Consider the following 24,017-nt stretch of genomic DNA (forward strand, 5'->3'; position numbering starts at 1 on the left):
GAGGGGGCAAGAGCTACTACCGACGAGAGACCGATGGGCGTGGCCCGCTGTCTCTCTCCGCACCGCCCTGGGGGTGAGAGCGCGGAGGCGGGGCACTGGGTCCACCTTCCCAGTCAGCCAAATACGGCCACGCCTTCCTGCTCCGCGGCGGGTGGAAGGGGTGGTGCTGGGCGGCTGGCCCAGGCCAGCTGACTCCTGTCCCGCCCACCCCGTTCTTCTTAGCTAGAGGCGTGGTCCTCTTGGCCCCGCCCCTCGGCCTGAGCCGGGAGCCCAGAGGCGGGCTGAGGTGTGGTCCTCTGAGCAGTCCCGCCGCGTCTCTCCCGCTGGAGGAGGACAGAGAGGGGAGCCCGGCAGTCATTCGGTTCCCGCGCGTCCTACGGCTCCGCGGCCTCTCACCCCGACGTCAGCATGGCCGTCAAGAAGATTGCCATCTTCGGCGCCACCGGCAGGACTGGGCTCACCACGCTGGCGCAGGCGGTGCAAGCAGGCATGAGCTGGAGCGGGCGGGAGATGTCACGGGGTGTACAGGCAGAGTACCAGGAAAGGACATCGTGGGGTCGGGCCGAGGCCGGTTGGGACCGTCAGTGCTTTGGTATGTGAGGACCCCAGGGCCAAAGCAGGTGGCCACGGGAGCAGAAGCAGGGGACGCTATGAGATCCAGTTTTATGTGAGTTCAAGGAATACGAATTGGTCCTGGGAGGCTAGGGGTCTCCAATGCAGTTAAGTTTAAATCCAGGCGCTTATGACATGTGTTGTTATTGTGGTGGTGGTGGTGGTGGTGGTGGTTAGTACTCCCAGCGAGGGCTTACTAAGCCAGGCGTCTCTTGCCTCCCACTACCACCCTCTCTTCACACCTGTTAAATCCTCACAGCACTCACATGGCGTGGAATCTAGTATCACTTCACTTGACAGATGAGAAAACTGTGAGACTGGGAGAGTGACTTGCCCAATGTCACACAGCTGGGACGTGACAGTGCTGGGATTGGAACCCAGCCGGTGGGTGCTCTTAACTGCCAAAAACCCACCAGCACCAAGGCTGGAGGTTGAAAAGTCTGGGGGGTAAGTTGCTGTGAGCATCTAAAGGAGAGGGGGTCACACACACCCGGGTGAAGATTGAGGACTAGAAAGTCAATGAGGATGGAAGTTCACAGTTGCCCCAGGGAAGGGGGCAGGAAAGGGCCCAAGTGTTTCACAGCAGCCCTCTTCTACTGCCCAGACCTCACCAACCCACAGCGGTGCCTGGGACTTCCAGATATAGGGCCCCACCCTTGCTGGCCTTGGTGACTCTGAAGATATTGACTATCTGGGTGCCCCAAAAGGGTGGAGGCCACCAGGATCCCAGTGTCTGTTGCTTCCAACCCAGCCCTTCCTTGCAGGAACTCTCCTGAAAGTTCCCCATTAGGCCCACTGCTCTCCTCCCCAGGAAGACCTAGTTTGGATTTGACCTGTGGCTTGTGGGAAGGGAGAAACAAATTTGCTGATAAGCATTTGTGGGGGAGGAAGTAAGAGGGAGAAGTTGAGAAGTGCTGAGTCATTCTGAGGATCCAATTTCCTAAGTTACTATACCTTTCCCTGAATCTGGAATTCCACTGAATGCTGTTCATCCACCCTACTGGTCACAATTGGGACTGCACCCTGGGGAATTGAGAGCCTGGGGCTGGGGAGACCTTGCTTTCTTCTCATGGTGACTGTGACAAGTCTCTGCACAGCTCTGACCTTCGCTGTTGAATGAGCTGGCCTTTTATCTCAGTGATTCTGTAGGACTGAGTCCTAACGGGTGGACTCTGGTGCCAGCCTGCACCCAGCTCTGCCTCTTACCACCTGTGTGGCCAAATGCCTTGTTGTCTGTACCTAAACGTCTGTGAAGTGGAGATGAAACTAGTAGCATTTGCCCTGGAGCTCTTGTGATGATTAAATGAGATAATATGTGGAAAGTGCCTAGAACCATTTCCAGCACATAGTTGGTGCTCAATAAGCACTCCTTGGCAGAGTGAACCCAGATCATACAGCTGTGTGATCCTGGCCGAGTTACCTAAGTTTCCCCATCCTCAAAAAGGTTATTATAATAATGATAAGGTTGTTGCAATCTGGTGCTTTTCAAACTGGGAAATACTGAGTTTTGACATATATTTAATTGGGCACAACAGTATTTGAATGTATCACATGTTAAATATTAGTTTTATGGGTTTGTATATGCTAGATTAGACTATGAAATACATTTGGATGAGGGTTGAGATAAAAAAAGCTTAAATGGGGCATGAGCTCTGAATCTTACTCTCAAATAGTCAGGAAAACACTATATATATGTTATATATGTACATGTATAAATATATACACACATGTATGTAATATGTATATTATATACTTGTATATACACACAGACACAGAAGGATAAAGCAAAAGCAATATGAGAATCTAGGTCTTGAAACTTCTGTAGGTCTGAATTTATTTCAAAATAAAAAATTAACAGAAAACTGTAAATAAAGAGATTTGTTTAAAAAAAAAAAAAGGAAATCCCTTAGAAATGCTCTTATTCTTTTTAAAGGGTAGAATCTGTGAATTCTAAACCTGTACTGTTGTTTGTTATGGTAGCCACGAGCTTATATTTAAATCGAAATTGAAATGTGGGTTGTGTTAAAAAAAAATTGGGGGAAAAAAACACATTCATTTGTGGAAAGAGCTTAGCACAGCACTTCTCAATAAATATTGCCAGTCACCAATAATGTAACACTAATGGGGACCCTTGTGCTAATATCTTGTGCCAAAGCTCTCACTGTCTGTGAAGACATGTTTTTCCCAAAAACTATCCACAGTTTTTTAGGGTTTGTTTTAACCAATACAGTGGCCGTTAACCAGTGCCCACATTGGCACCCTGAAAGCCCTCACTGCTTCCAGATTCGTGTAAGGGCGGTGCAAGTTTTATGAAAGGTGGTCACATAGGATGAGTAACTGGGGATTGTGATCTTCACTTTCTTTTTCTTCTTTTTAAAGATTGATTTATTTTTCAGTGACAGTTGACATACAATATTATATTAGTTTCAGGTGTATAACATAATTATTAGACATACCTTACAAAGTTTGTGATCTTCACTTTCAAAAGGAGACTAAAAGGTGTTTCCTGGGGTTCCTTAGCCAGTAAGTGGTAGAGGGAGAGTTTGAACCCAGGTCTGTGAGGCAGTAAAGCCTGTGTTTTTGTGTTTAGAAAAAGTCAGGGAGATGGCGGAAATTAGGACACAGTCCCTGGGTCCCCCGGGCCCTTGGTTTTTCCCAGGTCAGCATTAGTAGGGCTGTGACAGGAAGCACAGTGGCTGGGGAAAGAGGGTAAAAGGGTGTTCAAGGCAGAGGGAACAGCACGTGCGAAGGCCAGGAGGCAGCATGATGTGTTTGAGGAACTGAAGGACAAACAGTGGGTGAAGAGGACAGTAGCTCCAACACAGGATGAGGAGGAGGAGAGGCCAGATCTCCAGGGGCCTTGAAAGTTGTCACGAGGACTTTATCTCAGGGCACTGGGGCATCTCAGGAGGGACCTGAGCAGGGGGGCACTTCTGTGGAAGGCCATATCTGGCTACCATGTGGAATGGAGGGGGTGAGACGGGTCAGCCTGGGGAGGACTAGACCAGGTCAGGAAATACATTGTGAGATGATTTATTTTTAATTTTTATAAAAATTTATTTGAGCCAAAAAGAGGATATACCTGGAAGCAAGATCTCAACAGACTGAGATAAATGCTCTCACATTGTGAGATGATTAAAAGACATAATAACAGCCAACATCCATATAGCATTCATTCCTGTGCCAGGCTCTCCCCTAAACTTTTCATTTGTTTCAGTTTTGTATTTTTTATAACAGCTTTATTAAGATATAATTCACATACTATATGATTCGCCCATTGGTTTTTAGCATATTCACAGATGTGCAAATATCATCACAGTCAATTTAGAACATTTTCATCACCCCAAAGAGAAACCCCTAGAAGTCACCCCCCCATTTTCCCGCCCAGCCGTAGGCAAACACTAATCTAGTTTCTGTCTCTATAGATTTGCCTGCTCTGGACATTTCATATAAATGGAATCATACAGTGTGTGGTTCTTTGTGATTGGCTTTTTCACTTAGAAAAAAAATCTTTTTGAAGGTTCATCCTGTTGTAGCATGTATCAATATGTCATTTCTTTTTATTGCCAAGTATTATTACATTCTATTGGTTCTACCATATTTTATTTATCCATTCAATAGATGGACATTTGGATTGTTTCCACTTTTTGGCTATTGTGAGTAATGCTTCTTATGAACATTTGTGTACGGGTTTTTATGCGGATGTATGTTTTCAGTTCTCTTGGGCATATTCCCTGGTGTGGAAGGGCTGGGTCATATGGTAACTCTATGTTTAACTTCTGAGGAACTGTGAAACTGCTTTCCAAAGTGGCATGCATCATGCAGCAGTGTATGAGGGTTCCAGTTTCCCCACCTACACACAAGCATTTATTGTCTATCTTGGATTATGGCCATCCCAATGGATGTGAAGTGGTATCTCATTGTGGTTTTGGTTTGCGTTTCCCTGATGGCTAATGATATTGAGTATCTTTTCATGTGTTTATTGCCCATTTGTATATCTACTACGGAGAAATGTCTATTCAGATCTTTCCTAGTTTGTAATTGGATTATTCATCTTTTCATTATCAAGTTGTGGAAGTTCTTTATATATTCTAAATACAAGTCCCTTATCAGATATATGAGCTGCAAAAATGTTCTCCCATTCTGTGGGTTATTTTTTCACTTTCTGTGTGGTGTCCTTGGAAGCACAAAAGTTTTTAATTTTGACAAGATATCTATTTTTTCTTTTGTTGCTTGTGTTTTTGGTGTCATAGCTAGGAGACTATTGCCTATCCAAAGATACAAAGATGTATGCCTGTGTTTTCTTTTAAGAGTTTTATAGTTGTATTTATTTATTTATTTACTTACTTTTTTAAAGTGTGTTTTTCCAGGACCCATCAGCTCCTAGTCAAGTAGTTGTTTCAATCTAGTTGTGGAGGGTTCAGCTCACAGTGGCCCACGCAGGGACCGAACCGGCAATCTGGCTGTCAAGAGCACCGCGCTCTAACCAACTGAGCTAACCGACCACCCCGAGTTTTATAGTTTTAGTTTTAGGTCTTGGATAATTTTTGAGTTAATTTTCATATAAGGCATGAGGTAGGGATCCAACTTCATTCTTTTACATGTGGATATCCACTTATCCCAACACCATTTGTGAAAAGACTGTTCTTTTCTCATTGAATTGTCTTGTCAGCTTTGTCAAAAATCAAGTGGCTACATTAAGCTTTTAGATACATTATTTAAACCTACAACAACCCTATAAAGTGGAGACTATTATTTTTTTTTAATTAAAGTTTATTGGGGTGACAATTGTTAGTAAAGTTACATAGGTTTCAGGTGTATAATTCTGTATCACATCATCTATATATCATATTGTGTGTTCACGAGACTATTATTAGTATCACTTTACAAATGAAGGCCCTAAGGCCTAGAGGTTAAGTGACTTGTCCAGTGTCATACATCTAGTTAGTGGTAGGGCTGGAATTCAAACCTAGGGTTACTTTGAGGATTAAATGAGTTAATATATGTAAGAACTTGGCACCTGGCACACATTAATGCTCTATACATGTTATTTATCATTATTACCATCATCATTGCTCCTGAGTATGAAAATCTCCTATCGTTTGTTTTTGAAATAGATGATAACAGATACCTAGACAAATGGAAAATGTTATTGTTTTTCCTCTTTTATCATTTTCATAGTAAGGGATTAGTCCTCTGATAGGTGCCAATGATGACCGATGAGGTTTCTTTATTAATATCATTATGAACTCACAGGTTTTTATATATTTGATGTGTTTTAATTCAATTCACAGCCCCATCATTCTTTAAGCACTGTCTTACCATCTGGCAGTTCAAGATGTTCCATACTCATCCTGCCCCAGCCCAGCAACCAGTTCTCTAAGGAGCTCTGGTTCATTTTTCTGGAGAATGATATTTAGAGGCTATCTTCGTCAGGTTGGGCTGCAATAACAAAATATCTTAGACTGGGAGGCTTAAACAACAGATATTTATTTCTCATAGTTCTGGACGCTGGGAAGTCCAAGGTCCAGATGCCAACAGATTTGGTTTCTGGTGAGAACCTTCTTCCTGGCTTGCAGACTACGGCCTTCTCACTCTATTCTTACATGTTGGAGAGAGAGAGCGAGAACTCTGGTCTGTCTTCCTCTAAGGTCTGTCTTCCTTCTAAGGACACTAATCCCATCATGTGGATCCCACCCTCGTGACTTTATCTAAACCTAATCACCTCCCAAAGCCCCACCTCCAAATACCATCACATAGGGAGTTAGGGCTTCAACATATGAATTTTAGGAGGACATTTGCAGTCCATAACAGAGCCCACAATTAATAACTTTATATTTTTGATATCACCATTTGCAATACACCAAACATTAACATCCTTTGCCATTGTTTAAAACAAAGGAAGAAATACGTTGGTTGTGAAATTTAAAATGGGTGTGTATGTGTGGGAGGGGGGACATAAGTTATTCAAAATTCTTTGGAGAGGGGACATACCAAGGCAATGTTCAAAAGCTTTAATGACCACTAAAGCAAGGCCTGGCCCTCCAGAAGTAAGTCTTGGGGGACCAATCTCAGCACTGGAAAACCTTTCACCAACTCATGTCCTCCTCTGTGCTTCAGTTTCCTCCAGCACCACGGATGGGGGCCATAGACCAATGTGGTGCCAGTCATTAACCTTTAGTTGCTGAAGAGTGAAGGGGGGGCACTTGGAGACATCAGTGCAGGTTATTTATGAACCAACATGAAGATTGGCCCAATTTTAATAACCAGCTGAATATCAACTGTGGGTATGCCAGCAAAAATGTTTGGAGACCACTGCCCCAGGACAGGGGACCTAGGGAATGTATTTGAGTGTTCATGGTACTCTTTAGGACCCAGCCCTGGAGTCCAGGAGTGCGAGCCTGCAAGCTCACTGACCTGCCTCTCTGCCCTTCTTTGCCCACAGGTTATGAGGTGACAGTGCTGGTGCGGGACTCCTCCAGGCTGCCCTCAGAGGGGCCCCAGCCGGCCCACGTGATAGTGGGTGATGTTCGGCAGGCGGCCGATGTGGACAAGACCATAGCTGGGCAGGACGCTGTCATCGTGCTGCTGGGCACCGGCAATGACCTCAGTACTGGGCCCCCCCTCTGCCCACGGCCCCCCCCTGCACCTCGGCCCCCAGTGCCACCCCCGCCCCCAGCCCCACCCCTGCCGCCCCCACCACCACCGCCGCCTACCAGTGACAGCCACTCTCTGTCCCCTCTAAGGTCCTACCACAGTGATGTCCGAGGGCGCCCGGAATATTGTGGCGGCCATGAAGGCCCATGGTGTGGACAAGGTCGTGGCCTGCACCTCGGGTGGGTGGTGGGGTCATAGGGGTGGGGCTGAAGGATGGGGGTGGGTACTGAACAGGCAGCCCATGGGCCTCTGCAAGGTAGTATTGGAGCCATCCTAAGTTAATGTGCATTTATTGAGCACCAGTTGTGTGCCTGAACCTTGCTGGGAGATGCCGGGGACACATTGGTGACTAGTACAGCCCTGGGCCCTATACTCACGGGTCCCACAGACGGCAGGAAATTGGTAAACAGAGCCATCATCAAACATTGACAAGCCACAATAGTCAGCGCTGGGATGGAGGGGCCCAGGCAGAGGATTCAGAGCCAGGATGGGGGGCCCCGGCAGAAGGGCTGGGGCTGGTGGTGCCCAGGCAGACGGATGAGGTCCAGGATGGGGGGAATCCTAGAGGGCGGTGGGAGCCCAGAAGAGGCACCTAACCAGACTGAGACGAGGTCAGGGAGAGCCTTCTAGAGGAAGTGACAGAGCCATGGATATATAGGACAGGTCTCTACCCTCACAGAGCTCCCCATTTATGGGGAGGTGGCCATTAAAGAAAGAGTTGACCAGAATAATCCAAAAGGAAGGCTGCAGGGTGCATAACAGAAGCAGTTAATGTGTTTATTGATCACTTGTTGTGTGCTAAGCACCATCTCAGCACCTTAGGGATGAATGCTACTTTATCCTCACAAAACCCCTTTGAGTAATTTTACTCATGGTGACACATAGTAGGTGCTCAGTAAATAGTAGCTGTTCGTATGTCTCCCTTGTATAACTAAGGGAGAGCCATCGGCTTACCAAAGCATACAGCTTGTGGCTGGCAGAGATGGCGTGTGAAACCTGGCTGGCTCTCACCACTGTCCACACTCCTCCTGTCTGTTTCATCACACCAGTTGCCTCCCTAGGAAGGGAAGTAGTATGTGGGAGGGCTGTGTGGTGAGATAACAGGCTCCAGGCATAGGGGTCAGCAGTTGCGAAGGCTATGAAGCAGGAGTGTGGCTGCAGCAGAGAGTGAAGGGGAGAGTGTTGGGCGGTGAAGCCAGGGGCCTGATGGGGCCAGATCAGGTGTGGCCTGGTGGGGACTTTGCTTTTACCCTGAGTGAGAGCCACAGATGAGCAGCTCTGACCTCTCTGGGTGTTCCCAGACCCCCCTAGCTGCGTATGGGGAACAGATTGTGGGGGGCAGGGGCAAGGAGACCAGGGAGGAGGCTGCTGCCATGGTCCAGGTGGGAGGTGACAGCAGACGGGCACATGGGGTGAGAAGTAGCCAGCTCTTCTGTGGGCTGTGAGAGAAAGACAGGAGGCCGGGCCAACTCCCACATTTCAACTTGGAGCAGCTGGAAGGCAGCAGTGAGCCCCTGCAGGGTTTTGTCCTGGTGCGAAACTGGCAGGCTATGGTCCTGGCCAAGCTGTCCTCAAGCCTTGGCTGACCCTCCCTTGTGTCCCCCCAGCCTTCCTGCTATGGGACCCAGCCAAGGTGCCCCCACGACTGCAGGATGTGACTGATGACCACATTCGGATGCACAAGTTACTACAGGAGTCGGGCCTGAAGTATGTGGCCGTGATGCCGCCCCACATAGGTGAGTGGGGCTGGGACCTTGCAGCAGGGTCGCCCCTTCCCGTCCTCTGCAGACATCCACCAGGCTTTGCCTGGCCTGTCAAAAATTGCAAACCTTCCCCTCACACTTTCTATCCTCTTTCCTGCTTGATTTTATTCTCCTTTCTAACATCCTTTCCGGTTATCCCTATTGCACAAACCACCTAAAACTTAGAAATATAAAATAGGAACCTTCATTTATTATGACCATCTGTTTCTGCACGGGGTGGGGCGGGGGCGCTAACTAGGCTCAGCGGGCAGTTCTCACCCAGGAGCTGGGAGGAGTGTGGGAGGCTCCCTCAGGTTGATGCCGACTGCTGCAGGAACCCCTGATCTCTCAATCCTGCTTCTGCTGCCTTCTGTTCGTTGGAAGCGAGTTCCTAGGATGGGCCCATATTCGAAGGAAAGGGACTTACACTTCACCACATATGTCATACCTTCTCTTCCTTTTTGTCTTTATTTCTTAATTCCTTCCTTCGTTTCTTTTTGCAGGCTTGATGTGGCCTCTTTATATCCTTAGTTACAGGGGTTCTGTTCAGCTAGTCTTCAGATGATCTTGAGGTGGTTCTATAATTTAGTTGTAATTTTAATGTTATCACGGGACGCAGCGGGCACAGCGTTTATCTATTCTGCCATCTTGGGCCTTCTCTCTGTCTTAGTGTGTCTCCCTCACTAGGGTGTCAAGTTTTTGGAGGCATGGATCTTGTCTTGTTTAGATCACAGCTGTGTTCTTGGTGCTGAGAACAGGGCCTGGCATATAGTAGATGCTCAGTAAATGTCGGATGAACTAATACAGGGGTACCACCTCTCACGGTGGTGTTGTGGAGGGAATCAGTAAACTACACTTGTGCCCTGTTTCCCGCTTCCAGGTCTGGAATCCACTCTGAAAGACATAGAGTCAGACACAGGGAGAGAGCCATTCATTCAACAGATGTCTCTTGCGTTTGAACTGTGTGCCTGGCCACCATTACAGGCACTGGTAGTAGTCTCATGAGGCTTAAATTTCTATAGCAGAGAAGATAAAGATGATGGATATTACTGGTGGGCAGTGCTACAGTGAATGAAGAAACAATAAAACTTGATGAAGTGCTGTTTATGTTGCATAGGCTCTCTAAGGAGATGGCTTTGTGCAGTGAGGGAGGGAGTCAGGTGAAGGTCTGAGGAAGACTAGGATGAGGGAACAGCCGTGCATAGGCCCAAAGGCCGAGCACTTGTATCTTTATTTTGCCTGCCCACTGAAAGAACAGTTCTGCTTTCCCCTCTGCCTTCTGGGACCCCTGACAAGAGGGGACCGACACACCTAAGAGGTGAAAACAAGGTTCTGAGTTTAGGCTCAGTTAAGAGGGATGTATCAGGACCCTATTGGAACCAGAATCTTGAGCTTTAAATCGGCAGTGAAGCTGCCTGGTGGAGAAGCTGACTGAAAATCCCAGGCCCCTGAGTGTCAGTTTCCCCATCTGCAAGCGGGGGCTCATCAGATAACTTCTTGACCTACTAGATTTGAAATAAGTACCCAGAGAGGTCATGCCTAAAAGTTATTTAAAACAGAGTTTTAAAACAGTTATTTTAAAAAGTTTATAAACTTTTTTAGTTTTTCTTGCCCCTGCCCCAATTTTTAAGCCCATTTATTTCTCAGTCTAGTTGTAGGGTGCAGCTCCCTGGCCCATGCTGGTACTTTGAGCCTTGCGCTCCCCCCAGCTGAGGAAGTCGGTTGCCATAGGCTGCTGGCACACAGCAGCAAACGGCAGCTCACACCGAGCTCTGGTTGTTCACAGCAGACCTATCGGCATTAGGAACACAGCGCTCCAACTGCCTGAGCCACCGGCCACCCCAGCTTTTCTTTTTTCTGTATGTGTATGTGTGAAAACTTTGAAACCTCCAGAAAAGTTGAAAGAATTAAAGGTTTATGAATAAACTCTTCAAGTAGGTGTAACATTTTGCCCTGTTTACTTTCTATCTTTCTGTATCTATCTAGCTACCAACTATCTATGCATGCATCTAACACACACACATGCACACACACAAAGTATTTTTTGACTAAACCATTTGAGAGTATGTTGCAGACATTGATACACTTTATTCCTATTGAGATAGGCATCGCCCAAGAAGAAAGATAGTTTTATATGAGCCACAGGACCATTATTGCACCAGGAAATTGACATGCGCTCTATCATATCGTTTAGTGTCCATGCCATATTCAAATTTCCCCAGTTGTCAAAAAGTTTATTTCAATCTCCCTCTCCCCACCAAATCAGGATCCAAATGAGGATCAGGCATTGTAGTTAGTTGCCATGTCATCTTTGATCTGGAACAATCCTCCATATCCTTTTTTTTTTTTTTTTTTTAATGTTTCTCATAAAATTAATCAGGCCTGGTGTCTTTTTAAATGTCCCACACTCTGGATTTTTCTGGTTGTTTTTTCTCACAGACTCAGATTAATCATTTTTAGTAGGAATGCCACGTAGGTAAGGGTGTGTTTCTTATTGCACATGATTCCAGATTGTCCCTGTACTGGTATGTTGCATTTGATCCCTAAATTAATTTGGTCCCCTAAGTTAATTTGGTCAGTGGCAGGTATTGTTTTTAAATTATGGTAATTCAGCCAGTAGATACCCTTTAACAGCCAGGTCTGCCATCTCCACTAAGAAAGACCTAGGTGTGGCATCAGGACACACCAACTCCATATTCACAAGGTCAGAAAGATGTGTCTGCTCTTCCACTGCCTATAAAATGCAGGCCCATGCCGGGGACATGTCACTCAGTCTTCCCAGAAGGGTCCAGAGAAAGGAAAGCATCCAGACAGAGACCCAGAGCAAATCTAGCCGATGACACTGGGAAGTGACTTACCATCTCCAAGACTCAGTATCCCCATTTGTGAAATAGAGTTAATAAATAGTTTCTACCCCATTCTCTGCTTTATTTCTCTATATCTAACATATTGTCTATTTTACTTTCTTACCTTATCAGTTGCCTTTACCTAGCAAATGTCTGCGTGCAGGGATTCATGTCTGTTTTGTCCCTTGTTGGGTGCCCAGCACCTGACACATAATAGGTCATCAATAAAGATTTGTCAGGTGAATGCAGTAAATGGTATAGATTAATTGTTGGCTCTTATGCCATTCAGACTGGGCACACTTTAGGCCCCCTGGGACCGTCATTGCGTGATCATGTGTTGGGGGATGGGAAAGGACATCTGCTTCACCCAGCCTCTCTGTCTTTACTTAGCAGGAGACCAACCACTGACTGGAGCCTACTCAGTGACCCTGGATGGACGAGGGCCCTCAAGGGTCATCTCCAAACATGACCTGGGCCACTTCATGCTGCGCTGCCTCACCACTGATGAGTATGATGGGCACAATACCTACCCTTCCCACCAGTACGACTAGGAATCTGCCCCTGTCCAGGAGGACAGCATGCTGGGAAATGGAGAACAAAGGGAGAAAGCAATAAATCTTGAGCCAAGAACTTCAGATTATTCTAGAAGACCTAACTCTGGCTTTGTCTAGGTGTCTCAGTGTCTCTGTCTGCCCTCTGTGTAAGATTTTCTGGGTATTCCCTCATTCATTTCTTCAGTAACAGTTTATTGAGTCATTGTTCTGCGCCCAGCCATGTGCTAGGGACCCAGTGGTGACCATGATAGCCATGAGCCTTGCCTTCACAGATCTCACAATCCAGTGGGGAAGACAACTCTGCCCCTGATGGTGACAACCCACAGTGACCAGGGCTCTGATGGAGGAAGCATAGAGGGCTGCGGGAACCGAGAGAGGGTACCTGACCCAGCACAGGGAACAAACAAGACTGTTGAAGAGGGGATTCCCCACCTGAAACCTGGTTTGGTAAGAATGAGCCAGGAGAAGGTCCTAAGGCATGATGGCACTCCAGGCAGAACAAACCACATGAGCAAAGGCCAGAAGGCTGGAGAGCAGTTGACCTGTTTGAAGAACTAAATTCTGTCTCCTATAGTTAATAATACTTAGAGGTGAGGAGTGGTCAACCCAAGAGACCGTTCCATGGATGCTAAATTGTGCAGAGTCACTGTAAAAAGTTTGATCTTTATTCTGAGGTTTTATGCAAGGAGTGGAGCAGGGGAGAGGTTGGGAGGAGGTACAGTCAGCTTTGCGTTTTAAGCTTCCCTTGTCTGCTGTGTGAAGGTGGATGGGAGGGGGAAAAGAATGGAGGCTGGGAGCCCAGGAGGACAAGGCAGAAGCCTTGAGGAGGGGAAGAGTGGGCAGAACCTAAGTGGACCATCCATGGGGGAGGGGAAGTTGGTATTCAGGAAGAAGCCTAGGCCTATAACCTGGTGACTGGGTTACAGTGGGTCCTCCCTGAGATGAGGGACCCTGGAGGAGGGGCAGGTTTGGGGGGGGAGGGGGAAGAATTGCCCCTTCCTAATCATGTTGCTCTGGAATCTACTGTCCCCTGTCTTTATTCCCCAGAGACACTGTTCCCAGGCCTGAGAGCCACTTCTCTCTTCCTACCTGCAGCCTCTCCCCACATACCCTCCCAACACCCCACCACCCACAAAATCCATTCCAATCTTCTGCAAACACGATGGCTTGGCTGACATAGTCCAATCAGTGAGAACTGGTCTGGGGTAACCTGGAGAAAACTGCCTCTCCCTCTTCTTGGTGAAAACTTGTTGTGGGGCTGGTTCAGAGTTTCAGGGCACTAGCACTGTTTTATTTGTGCCCTCTTTATCTCTGCCATATTGTCTGGGCATTTAACAAGCTTTCACTGCTTGCCTGCTTTGTGTCCAGCCCTGTGCTAGGTGATGCTGCTGACCAAGCAGTGGGTGACACAGATAACCTTGGTACTTGTCCTCAGGGGGCCCACAATCCAGACAGTGACAGCCCATGGTGAGGATGGGCAAAGTATGGACAGAGGGGTCAGGGCTCCTCAATGGGGTAGCATAGGACATCATGGGAACCAACCCATACTGGTGTATCAGGGAAAACTTCCAAGAGGAGGAAACCTTTGAGTTGAGTCCTGATGAGAGGCAGCCTGGGAATTAATGTAGTTTCAAAATGGAGAAACAAGTTTAAGGGTCCAGAAACGTTTAGTAATTAATGTTGTTGTTGAGGTAACACATGGTTATTAACATGTAAATTTCAGGTGTACAACGTTATAATTCAATATCTGTATACTCTATTGTGTGCTTACCACCAAAAGTCTAGTTTCCATCCCTTACCCTACATTTACTCCCTTTACCCTTTTGTTCTCATTTTTGAGTATATATACCGGGGGTGCCAAAAAAATGCATACAAGTGGACACTTTGGTCAATGTTGCTCAAGCAGTAGTTCGCAGTAATTAGAAGTGTCTGGACGCTGATGGTAACCACTTTGAGCACCTCTTGTAATTGCAGAATTCAAACCTGACTTATATTCATCTTTTGTTATTGGTATATATTGAGTATTACAATTTTAATATAGTTTTCCTTTCTTAAAATGTATAATTTTTTTGGTACTCTCTGTATATGTCATAGTTGTAGGCCCTGGGGATACGGCACGGAAGAAAACATAAAATCTCTATGTTCATGGTGGTGGAGGGCACTTGAAGCCATTTTAGAAAAACAAAGTGAACTGGCATGGCAGAATGGTAGGCAGCAAGGGGGAAGTTTGAATCAGGCCAGACCGCGAAGGGCTTTGTGGTGAAAGCAAGGAGTTTGCACTTTTAGTCGCCAGGGTAGTGGGGAGCCATGAACGAGTCTCCAGCAGCGGAGGTACCATCCTGAGAGGCAGGATGGGGCGTTAGGAGGACGCAGAACGGACCTGCCACCAGACGACACGCTGAGGAGTCCTGAAGATTAAGAGGGGGGCCACGAGCAAGACTGGGGCGGTGGAAGGGCGGGCTGCGGTCGCCCAAGCAACGTACGCCGCGCCAAACTACTGGCTGGTCTCCAGTGGCGTAGTCCTTCGCCCGGCAGCGTCCGCCCTCGGAACCCCCAGGGCGCGGCCTCCGCGAGTGTTTCAGCCTCGCCCTCTCAGAAAGTGGGATGGGGAGGAGCGTGCCCACCAGTCTTGCTCCGTGACCGGGTCCGGGCCTAATATAAAGGGACCGAAGAGAGTAATGCTGACGATCTTGGAGCGAGGACAGTAGCTGATTTGAACAGTTTTGATGTCCCCGCCACCTTCCACCCCACAGACATGGCCCCGCCCCCTGGAGAGTCGGAATCCTTTAAATGGTCGCGGCTCCAGGGACGGGAGGGGTGGGTCAGCCGTCTCCGGGAGACAGGCTGGTGGCTCCGCCCAGCCAATCCGCGCCCCGCGGCGGGCAGGACTCCACCCAATCGCGGCTCGCGGCTCGGCTCCGAGGTGGAGCTGGGTGAGTCCCCAGGCCAGAAGGAGAGGCCCCCGGGAGGCTAGCAAGGCCTCTACCCAGCCCTGGAGGGTCGCAGAGTTGCTGACGTTCCTGGAGGTAGTCGTTGTGAACCTTGCAGCTGAGGTGAGGGGTGGCCGCCGGGCTTGAGACCTGCCTTGGGTTGGGGGAGGTGAAGGCGGAGTCTGGGCTGGAGTGGGGGACGCAGATTAAAAGTGACTGATAAGGGTTTGGGGACCGGAGACCGAGTTCGAGATTCTGGACAGGAGGCGAAGTTGCTGGGGCAAGATCTTCAAGTGGAGGGAGTTTGAAGCTGGGCCCTGGGATATTTGGAGAAGTGAGAGAACCAGGGAAGGAACTTTTAGGGCAGGGAATCTGGACATTAGGACAATTCGGGTCTCCGGACGGTTCGAATTCGGTTCTCTAGTGTTCTGGAAAAGGTGTGAGGGGTTGGGGATAGGATCCCGGGCATTTGGAGAAGCGAGAGAACTAGAGGCAAGGAATCTTGGTTTCCCAGATGCAGTGGCGGAGAGGAGGTGCTGGGGGACAGATCCACGTTCAGGTCTTGGAGCCGGAGGGGGAGTTCAGAGGTAAAAGTCGGGAGAATAGGGGAAAGTTGACGGGGGAAGGTCTCAAAATTGTGATACCTAGTGTCCCGAACGGAGTGGATCGGAGAGCATTTGTAGTCTTTGAGTGATGTGTTGGGGCCTGGACCCAAGAGCAGTTAGGGGGAAGAATCCAGGACCTTCTGAGGTCTGAAGGACCGAGAGAAAGCAGTGTTAGAGCCGCAGTGTCGGGTGGGGGAGGGGTGTTCCGGGCCCGGAGCTCAGACTCACAGTCCTGGAGGCAGCGGAGGGCGGGGCTGGGCCGGCGCCGGCAGCTGGACGTCCGGGTTCCCTTCCCCCACCCACCCCGGTGTCCTTTGCGCATGCCCTGAGGGAGGGCGGGGGAGGTTCGTCCCGGTGGCTTGCGGAGCTCTCTGGGGATTGTAGTGCAAGCTCAAAGTTAACGTAGATACCTGGTGGCTATTGGCCCACATTTCCCACAAGCCCCTGGACCAAATTGGGGCGTGCGTGGCTGCTGAAGGGAAGATCCTGGAGGGGGCGGGGCCTGTAGAGATCCGTGGTCTGGTTGGAGGGGGCGGGAGGGGCGGGGCTTGGCGTGAATCGAGTTCTAGCAAGTTTTCCTGTGGGGCTCTTGTATGGGGGAAGCATAACGCGCGGGCGGAGGGAATGCGAGACCCTGTCTCCCGTTGTTGGGAACGCTCTCAGTCAGTTAAGAAGAGGGAATGAACAGAAATATACTCTGTGAAAGTCTTGACAAATAGGTGCCCTAACAGGCTCCAGTTGCTAAAATATAGCAAGTACTCAGTAAATAAAACTATCCAATGAAGAAATAGCTATTAACTCTTGTTCATTAAGCATTTCCTGTGTGGTGGGTCCCGTGCATTACCTGTGGGGTCTCCTTGATGATGCAGTGAGAGTTTTTACAATCCCCATTTTACAGATGAGGAAACAGGCCCAGAGAGGTAATGTCACATCATTTTCCAAGATCACACAGCTGAGCACTGTGAAAGGCAGAATTAAAACCGAAGATTTCCTGCTTCCAGTCCAGACCTCTGTACTCCACACCTGTCTTGTGTGTGTCACATTTGAAATGAGTATTGTGGAAAGAGCAGTTTTAAGAGTCAGGAGGACTTGGGTTAGGGACCTCAACTTACAGATGAAGAATTGAGTCTCAAGGAGGAAAATTCACTATTGAGGCCACCCAGGCAAGTAAGTGGGATTCAAACCCAGCTGTGTTTAAGGTCAGGTCTTGTTTTCTTACCGTGTTTCCCCGAAAATAAGACCGGGTCTTACATTAATTTTTGCTCCATGAAGGCTTATTTTCAGAGGATGTCTTATTTTTTCATGTTCAATAATCTACATTTATTCAAATTCAGTGATGTCATCTTCTTCTGGAACATCGTCATGACGTACTAAATGCATCCTTCTGGCTGAGATCTTAATGGGGGCTTGTTTTTGGGGTAGGTCTTATTTTCGGGGAAACATGGTAGTCATATACATACGTTTACTCTCCTTAGCCTTGTGGGATTCATACTATTTCCATTTTATGGATGCAAAACCTGAGGTTTAGACCATTAAAAAGCAACAACTATATCGGAGATTCTGGATTTGAACTAGCCAAGCTGTGTCTGACTTGCCCCTCCCTCTTCTCTTCATAGGGCATCATGGTAGGAGGGTTGAAGAGAAAACACTCAGACTTGGAGGAGGAAGAGGAAGATGAGAAGTGGGACTGGGGTCCGGCAGGCCTTCGAAGCTACCAGCAAGCCCTGCTGCGCATCTCCCTCGACAAAGTCCAGCGAAGCCTGGGCCCCCGAGCACCCAGCCTCCGCAGGCATGTCCTCATCCACAACACCCTCCAGCAGCTCCAGGCGGCACTTTGTCTGGCTCCAGCACCTGCCCTGCCCCCTGAGCCTCTCTTCCTGGGTGAGGAGGACTTCTCCCTATCGACCACCATTGGCTCTATTCTCAGGGAGCTAGAGACTTCCATGGATGAGACTGAGCCCCCTCAGAATCCAGTGGCCCCCCTGGGCCCCCAGAACGAAGTGCTGCCCCAGCCCGATCCAGTCTTCTTGGAAGCTCTGAGCTCCCGATACCTGGGGGACTCTGGTCTGGATGACTTTTTTCTGGACATTGACACATCCACAGTGGAGAAGGAGCCTGCACTGGCCCCACCAGAGCCTCCTCACAACCTCTTCTGTGCCCCAGGGTCTTGGGAGTGGAATGAACTAGATCACATCATGGAAATCATTCTGGGATCCTAAAACTTTGATTTGGGGTGGGGTGGGGATGCTCCCTTCACATCTCAGCCTCAGTGGGCTGGATCCCAGGGTGCAACCGTGTGTGTGTGTGTGTGTCTGTGTGTGTGTGTCTGTGTGTCTGTGTGTGTGTTTTGGTGGGGGCTCTAAGCAGTGACTATGGCCTCCTCGCCTCCCATTTCAGGGTTCCACAAACAGTCTTGCATGTGTGCGTGTGTCTGGTTACCGTAGCCTTCTGTGAAGGTGGGTCTTCCTGAATTAATTTATCTGTTTCAAATGCCTTAATGAGACCCTGTTTCTGGGAGTCTGATTTCCCACTTCCGCATTTCTTCTGCCTTGCCCTCCAGTTCCTACTCCCCTTGTGACCACTGGGGCCTCAGGGAAGATAAGCTGGGCCTGTCAAACGATGACAGGGATGGGCTGCCTGGTTGCTGTGGAAACCCAGGCTCTGCCTCTTTTACCTCCAGGGAATAGGAGGGGCTGGCCTCCTCCCCCCAGGCAGAACCCCACCTTGTTGGTGGGACCCCAGTCCCAGCAGCCTCCTGATTCATAACCAGGCCGGACCACGTGCAATAGGGTGGAAACCAAACTGCTCCATGCCACATTATTTAAAAGAAAGGTGGGTTTTGTGGTGGTTTTTTGATTGTAATTTTTTTTTTTAATAAAAATATTTTGGAAGGGATGGTGTTGTCTAAAGTTTCTAAACTTCACTGGGTCAATGGGAGGGACCTGGTAAGTTCCCTAGATACCTGTACCCCTTCCCTGCCAAAGTTGGGGAAGTACATCATTAAATATAACGTTTATTGAGTGCTTGTTAAGAGCACTATTCTACCCACTTTATTTGAATTAAGCCATTTAATCCTCATAATTATATAGAAGTAGATACTGTAATCATGTTTTACATAGGAGGCTGAGGTTCAGAGAGGCCAAGTCACTTTTTCAGGGTCACCCAGCTAATAAGCAGTACCAGGGAGCTAGGACTCAAACTTAATCTGCCTCGAGAGCCTGGTTCTCAACTATTGTATTTGCTGCTTCTTGGTAGATTTAGACTCCCCAGCCACCTGGAGAAACATTTAGGTCAACTACCTGTCAAAGGATAGGACACTTTTTCCCACCCCCTTCTTCCACCTCCCCTTACCCCCCCCCCCCACTACGGTTCAATCTGTTATTTCTCAGTCTAGTTGTGTAGGACGTAGCTCCTTGGCCCATGCTGGTATTGTGAGCCTTGTGCTCCCTGACCCGCCCCCCCCCCCCCACTGAAGCAGTTGGTCACCAGTCGTCTGCCCACTCAAAGCAGCTCCCAGCAGCTCTTGCTGGCTGCAGTGGGCCGCCTCACAGAGGCACACAGTAGCCCGAGGCAGCCCACTGCAGCTTACGCCAACCTCCAGCTGTTCACGGCAGCCCAGCTCCAGGGCGAGCTGTTGTTCACAATCTTAGCTGTAGAGGGCGCAACTCACTGGCCCATGTGGGAATCGAACTGGCGACCTCTGCGTTAGGAGCGCAGAGCTCCAACCACCTGAGCCACCGGGCTGGCCCAGGATAGGACTTTCTGACAGTTAAAATTTTGTCAATCCTTTCATTTGTATAAAATGTGCTGCTGAACCCCAGAGGAGAAAAATGCCCAAAGATCCCCAGTACTAAATGGCCTTTTAGAAAACCTGGTTAGGGGCTGGCCCGGTGGCCCGGTGGCTCAGGCGGTTAGAGCTCCGTGCTCCTAACTCCAAAGGCTGCCGGTTCGATTCCCACATGTGCCAGTGGGCTCTCAACTACAAAGTTGCCAGTTCAATTCCTTGAGTCCCCCAAAGGGATGGTGGGGCTCTGCCCCCTGCAACTAAGATTGAACAGGGCACCTTGAGCTGAGCTGCCTCTGAGCTCCCGGATGGCTCAGTTGGTTGGAGCACGGGCTCTCAACCACAAGGTTGCCGGTTTTGACTCCCGCAAGGGATGGTGGGCTGTGCCCCCTGCAACTAGAAACGGCAACTGGACCGACCTGGAGCTGAGCTGCACCCTCCACAACTAAGACTGAAAGGACAACTTGAAGCTGAATGGCACCCTCCACAACTAAGATTGAATGGACAACAACTTGACTTGGAAAAAAGGCCTAGAAGTACACACTGTTCCCCAATAAAATCCTGTTCCCCTTCCCCAATAAAATCTTTAAAAAAAAAGAAAAGGAAAAAAAAAAAAAAGAAAACCTGGTTAGGTAGTAGAGCCAGGCTAAAGTTATGTTTTTGCTGCTGTACTGGCTATGCCTCCACAAAGACTTGAGGACATGGCAGCAGGTGACTACGCTTTAGGGACTTTTCTGGAAGTGTTGCAAGGAGGAACCACACCTTGGCGTAGTCCACAGGCAGGAAAAGGAGGGGGATTTTGCCTGTGCTTTCTGGCTCAAAGCCAGATTCTCACTCTTAGAGGGGCATTGCATCTAAGTCTGAAAGCAGGGGGGTAACTTAACAGGTAGGTGCCAATCAAGAAAGAGGAGGTGGTAAAGAGGATCTCAAGAAGGCACATAAGTTCCACATCTCAATATGGATGCCCACTGGATCATGTCTTTTTCCTACTTAAAACTTACAGTGACTTCTCCTACTCAGAATAAAATCCCAACTTTACCAAGGCCTTTGAGACCTGATCCTTGCTCCTCAGTTTAGTCTCCCACTGTCCCTTACTCACCTCCAGCCACATTGGTCTCCTTTGACCCCAACCTAATTTTGTCCCTGGGCCTTTTCACTTGCTGTCAATTCCCCAGAAGACATTTCCCCCATAGCTTCACCAATCCAACTATCCCCTTCTCAGTGGCCTCCCCTGCCTTTCCTAGCTCAGCATGTCCAGATGCACTACCACCCCATCACATTCTGTTTGATTTTCATAGTAGCACCTATTCAATCTCAAATTATTACCTGTTTATGGTTGCCTCTTGGTTTATTGGAAACTGAGAGGAAGGGGTTTCTTCGGTCTTAGCCCAGCTGTATCCCCCAGTGAGTAGAACTATGCATGACACAGGTGGGCACTCAAAGTTCACTTTTGCTCTTGTTGAAAAAATGAACTGATCTTGCCATGGCCAATCCTCCCTGCCACCTCTCTGTACTCATCTCCCCCATGCCCCATCACTCCCATGCTCCAGCCACACTATTCTCTGCCATCCTTCAAACACACCAGCATGTCCCAACATCAAGATGTGGAGTATTACCTGCCTCATTAAGCGACTGTACAAAGTGTGTAAAAGGGGGCCTAATACACACCGAGGATTCCAATAATTGCTCAAATTTATTGAGTGCTTACTGTGGGCCTGGCACTCTTCCATGCATGTGAGTAAAACAGTTCCTGCTCTCATATAGCATCACAGTGGGGGGAGGCTGAAATAAACACAAAAAGTAAGTAACAAATAAATGCTGTAGAGAAAAAGAAAGCAGGAATGTGATGAGGGGGTGTCGCTATGTAGATGGAATGGCTAAAGAAGGCCTCAGTGACAAGGTGACATTGGAATAAAGACCTGAAGGAGGTGAGAAGTGAGCCAGATGAATCTGTGAGGGGACATCCTGGCAGAAAGAACAGCCAGGGTAAAGGTTCCGAGGTGTGGAGCATTTGAGAGGGTGTGGAGGTCAGTGTGGCTGGAGCAGAGTGAGCAAGAAAGAGGGAAGAGTAGTAGGAGAGGAGCTGAAAGTGCTGAGGGGTCCAAATCATGTAAGGTCTAAGGGAGTCCCACAGGGAGGACCTGAACTTCACACTGAGTGAAATGGGAGCCATAGGAGGGTGTTGGGGGGGGGGGGGGGAGGTAAGACATGACTCATGTTTAAATAGGCTCTCCTTGCCTGCTCTAAAGATAACCACAGTGAGGCCAGTATGAGGAGCACCCCCACTTTCCAGATGAAGAAACTGAGGCTCAGAGAGAGCGAGCTCCTGCCGTGTTCAAGAACTGGCGAGAGAAGTGGAAAGGCTGGCCCGGCAGAGAGAACTGGGTCCCGAGGGCAGAGTCCACGTTCCCCAACCTGCCCTCCCCCGCTGTCCTTCGGTGGAGGATGGGCCGCGGCCACCTCAGGGCACAGCCAGGGAGGCCCGGTCTCTCTCCGCTGCCCACCCTCTGCCCTGTGCTCGCTCTGGGCGGGATACCCAGAGGCGGCGGCAGTCGGGAGCCGGCCCGGCGCCTCCTCCCTCCCCAGAGGCCGGGTGGGGCAGCCGGCTGGGGCGGGGCGCTCCCCCTATGCCCCCTCCCTTCTCAGCTGGCTGAGGCTCCTCCCCAGGACTGCTGGGCCCGGTAGCTTCGCTACTAGTTTCACTTCCTAAGGCCCGGCCTCTCTCCTTCTCCCTTCCCCCAGCTCTTTGAATTTCTTTCAGGATCCTTCTCCACTTTCTAGTCTCAGCTTCAACGTCACCTCCTCGGGCCTCGGGACCACCCTGGCTACAGACACTTCTCCCCAAGCCTCTCTATCAATCACATCCTATTTTGTTTTCTTCAAGTCACTGAACGGAGGCAGAGATTATCTTCCTCATTTATTAATCTTCCAGGGTCTTCTTATCCCACCCAGAATGAAAAACAAAGGTCCGTAGCGTACTCAGAAGGGCCTAAAAATGTCTCTGACCTGCTGCCGACAGCATACGGACCAACTACACTAGCCTCCAGCACACGCCCACAAGCCGACCTTCACACTGGCCCTTCCTTCTGGCTGGACCCTTCCTAGAGCCTTACTACCTCTCTCATTTCACCAAGTCTCTACTCCATGTCACCTCTTTTCATATTTCTTTTCTCTTTCCACCCCTCCCCTAATCCATAAGAAGTGAGACCCTGTGGGGCTTATCCAGTGTACCCCATCATTTACAACAGTGTACTACCACATAGTAGGCGGTCAATAAATACTTGAACATGTTAATCAAATGACTCTTGTGAGCTCTTCTTCCACGTACGATGTGGAGCAAGCCTCTTGGAGACTGTGCTTCCTTTTCCCTGGCCAACAAGATAGGCTGTGGGGGAAATAATTTTAATTTTCCTAGCATGGGCCTGGCTCTAATGATCATTTTACCCTCTTTTTATTATGAAAGATTTCAAGCACTTAGAAAAGATGAAGAAATATTCCATATTTAATTCCAAATGCATAACAGACGCTGCAAAACTGTCATTTGCTGGAGCATTTGAGATCTTGCTTCCTAGCATGTTGTCGGTTTGGCTCAAATAAACTCATAAAAATTATCTACAGGTTTGAACATTCTTACACTGACAATATGTACCACATCCTCTTTATCCAGTCGTCTATTGATGGAAACCTAGGTTGCTCCGATATTTTGGCAATTGTAAGTAATGCTGCATGGTATAGTTTGCACCTTTTGAGCACTTACTTTGGCCAGGAGTGTTATTCACAACTAACAGTTCTTCCCACAGCTCCAGTAGAGTTAGCAAATGAGCTACTCTACTTGAAGAAGATAAGTCCCATTTTCAGTCTATCAGACAAGTATTAAACTCCTGTCTACTTATACCCCATCCCACATGCTCCCCCTTGAACTCAAGTGTCTGTTCTGTCACTACAACAGCTATTACTACTAACAAAAGGACACATTGTGCACCACTTTGAGCATTTTGCACAAATTGTTCAATTTAATCCTTAAATCAATCTTCTGCATCAGATGCTATCTCCATTTTAATAAAGATGAGAAAACCGAGACTCTAAGGGACTAAAATCTTTGCTCAAGGTCACTCAACTACTTAGGGAATGGCGCCCAATATACGACCCCAGTGGCATCCCCCCCACTCCCATCTTTTGACTCCCACAGTTGAGTCCAACTGCCCAGAATTTGCCGAGTCTAGTATAGTGCTCTTACAGATACGATCTTATTTTAATTTTCCTAACTCAAGAGGTAGGCAAGAAGAT

The 24,017-nt window shown here is 48.6% G+C and overlaps 2 protein-coding genes across 5 annotated transcripts; both read left to right on the forward strand.

Moving 5' to 3' along the window:
* Nucleotides 1–235: 235 nt before the first annotated feature.
* BLVRB (biliverdin reductase B) lies at nt 236–12,492 on the forward strand. Of its 2 annotated transcripts, none has more exons than XM_019751505.2 (5): nt 236–487; nt 7,058–7,222; nt 7,359–7,448; nt 8,877–9,005; nt 12,248–12,492. In XM_019751505.2, the coding sequence occupies exons 1-5, from the start codon at nt 409–411 to the stop codon at nt 12,406–12,408; spliced, it is 624 nt and encodes a 207-aa protein (XP_019607064.1). In that variant the 5' UTR covers nt 236–408; the 3' UTR covers nt 12,409–12,492. The 2 variants fall into 2 exon arrangements, with proteins under 2 accessions (XP_019607064.1, XP_019607065.1); XM_019751506.2 differs by having other exon boundaries at nt 12,251–12,492.
* A 2,315-nt stretch (nt 12,493–14,807) lies between these two features.
* On the forward strand, nt 14,808–18,841 carry SERTAD3 (SERTA domain containing 3). Of its 3 annotated transcripts, none has more exons than XM_019751524.3 (2): nt 14,808–15,464; nt 17,563–18,841. In XM_019751524.3, the coding sequence occupies exons 1-2, from the start codon at nt 15,138–15,140 to the stop codon at nt 18,163–18,165; spliced, it is 930 nt and encodes a 309-aa protein (XP_019607083.2). In that variant the 5' UTR covers nt 14,808–15,137; the 3' UTR covers nt 18,166–18,841. The 3 variants fall into 3 exon arrangements, with proteins under 3 accessions (XP_019607083.2, XP_088656284.1, XP_074170411.1); XM_088800158.1 differs by lacking the exon at nt 14,808–15,464 and adding an exon at nt 15,907–15,928; XM_074314310.2 differs by lacking the exon at nt 14,808–15,464 and adding an exon at nt 16,535–17,113.
* Nucleotides 18,842–24,017: the final 5,176 nt, after the last annotated feature.

The sequence above is a fragment of the Rhinolophus sinicus genome, chromosome 8 (genome assembly GCF_057876585.1).
Source record: "Rhinolophus sinicus isolate RSI-liver-muscle chromosome 8, RSI-T2T, whole genome shotgun sequence".
NCBI classification, from domain to species: domain Eukaryota; kingdom Metazoa; phylum Chordata; class Mammalia; order Chiroptera; family Rhinolophidae; genus Rhinolophus; species Rhinolophus sinicus.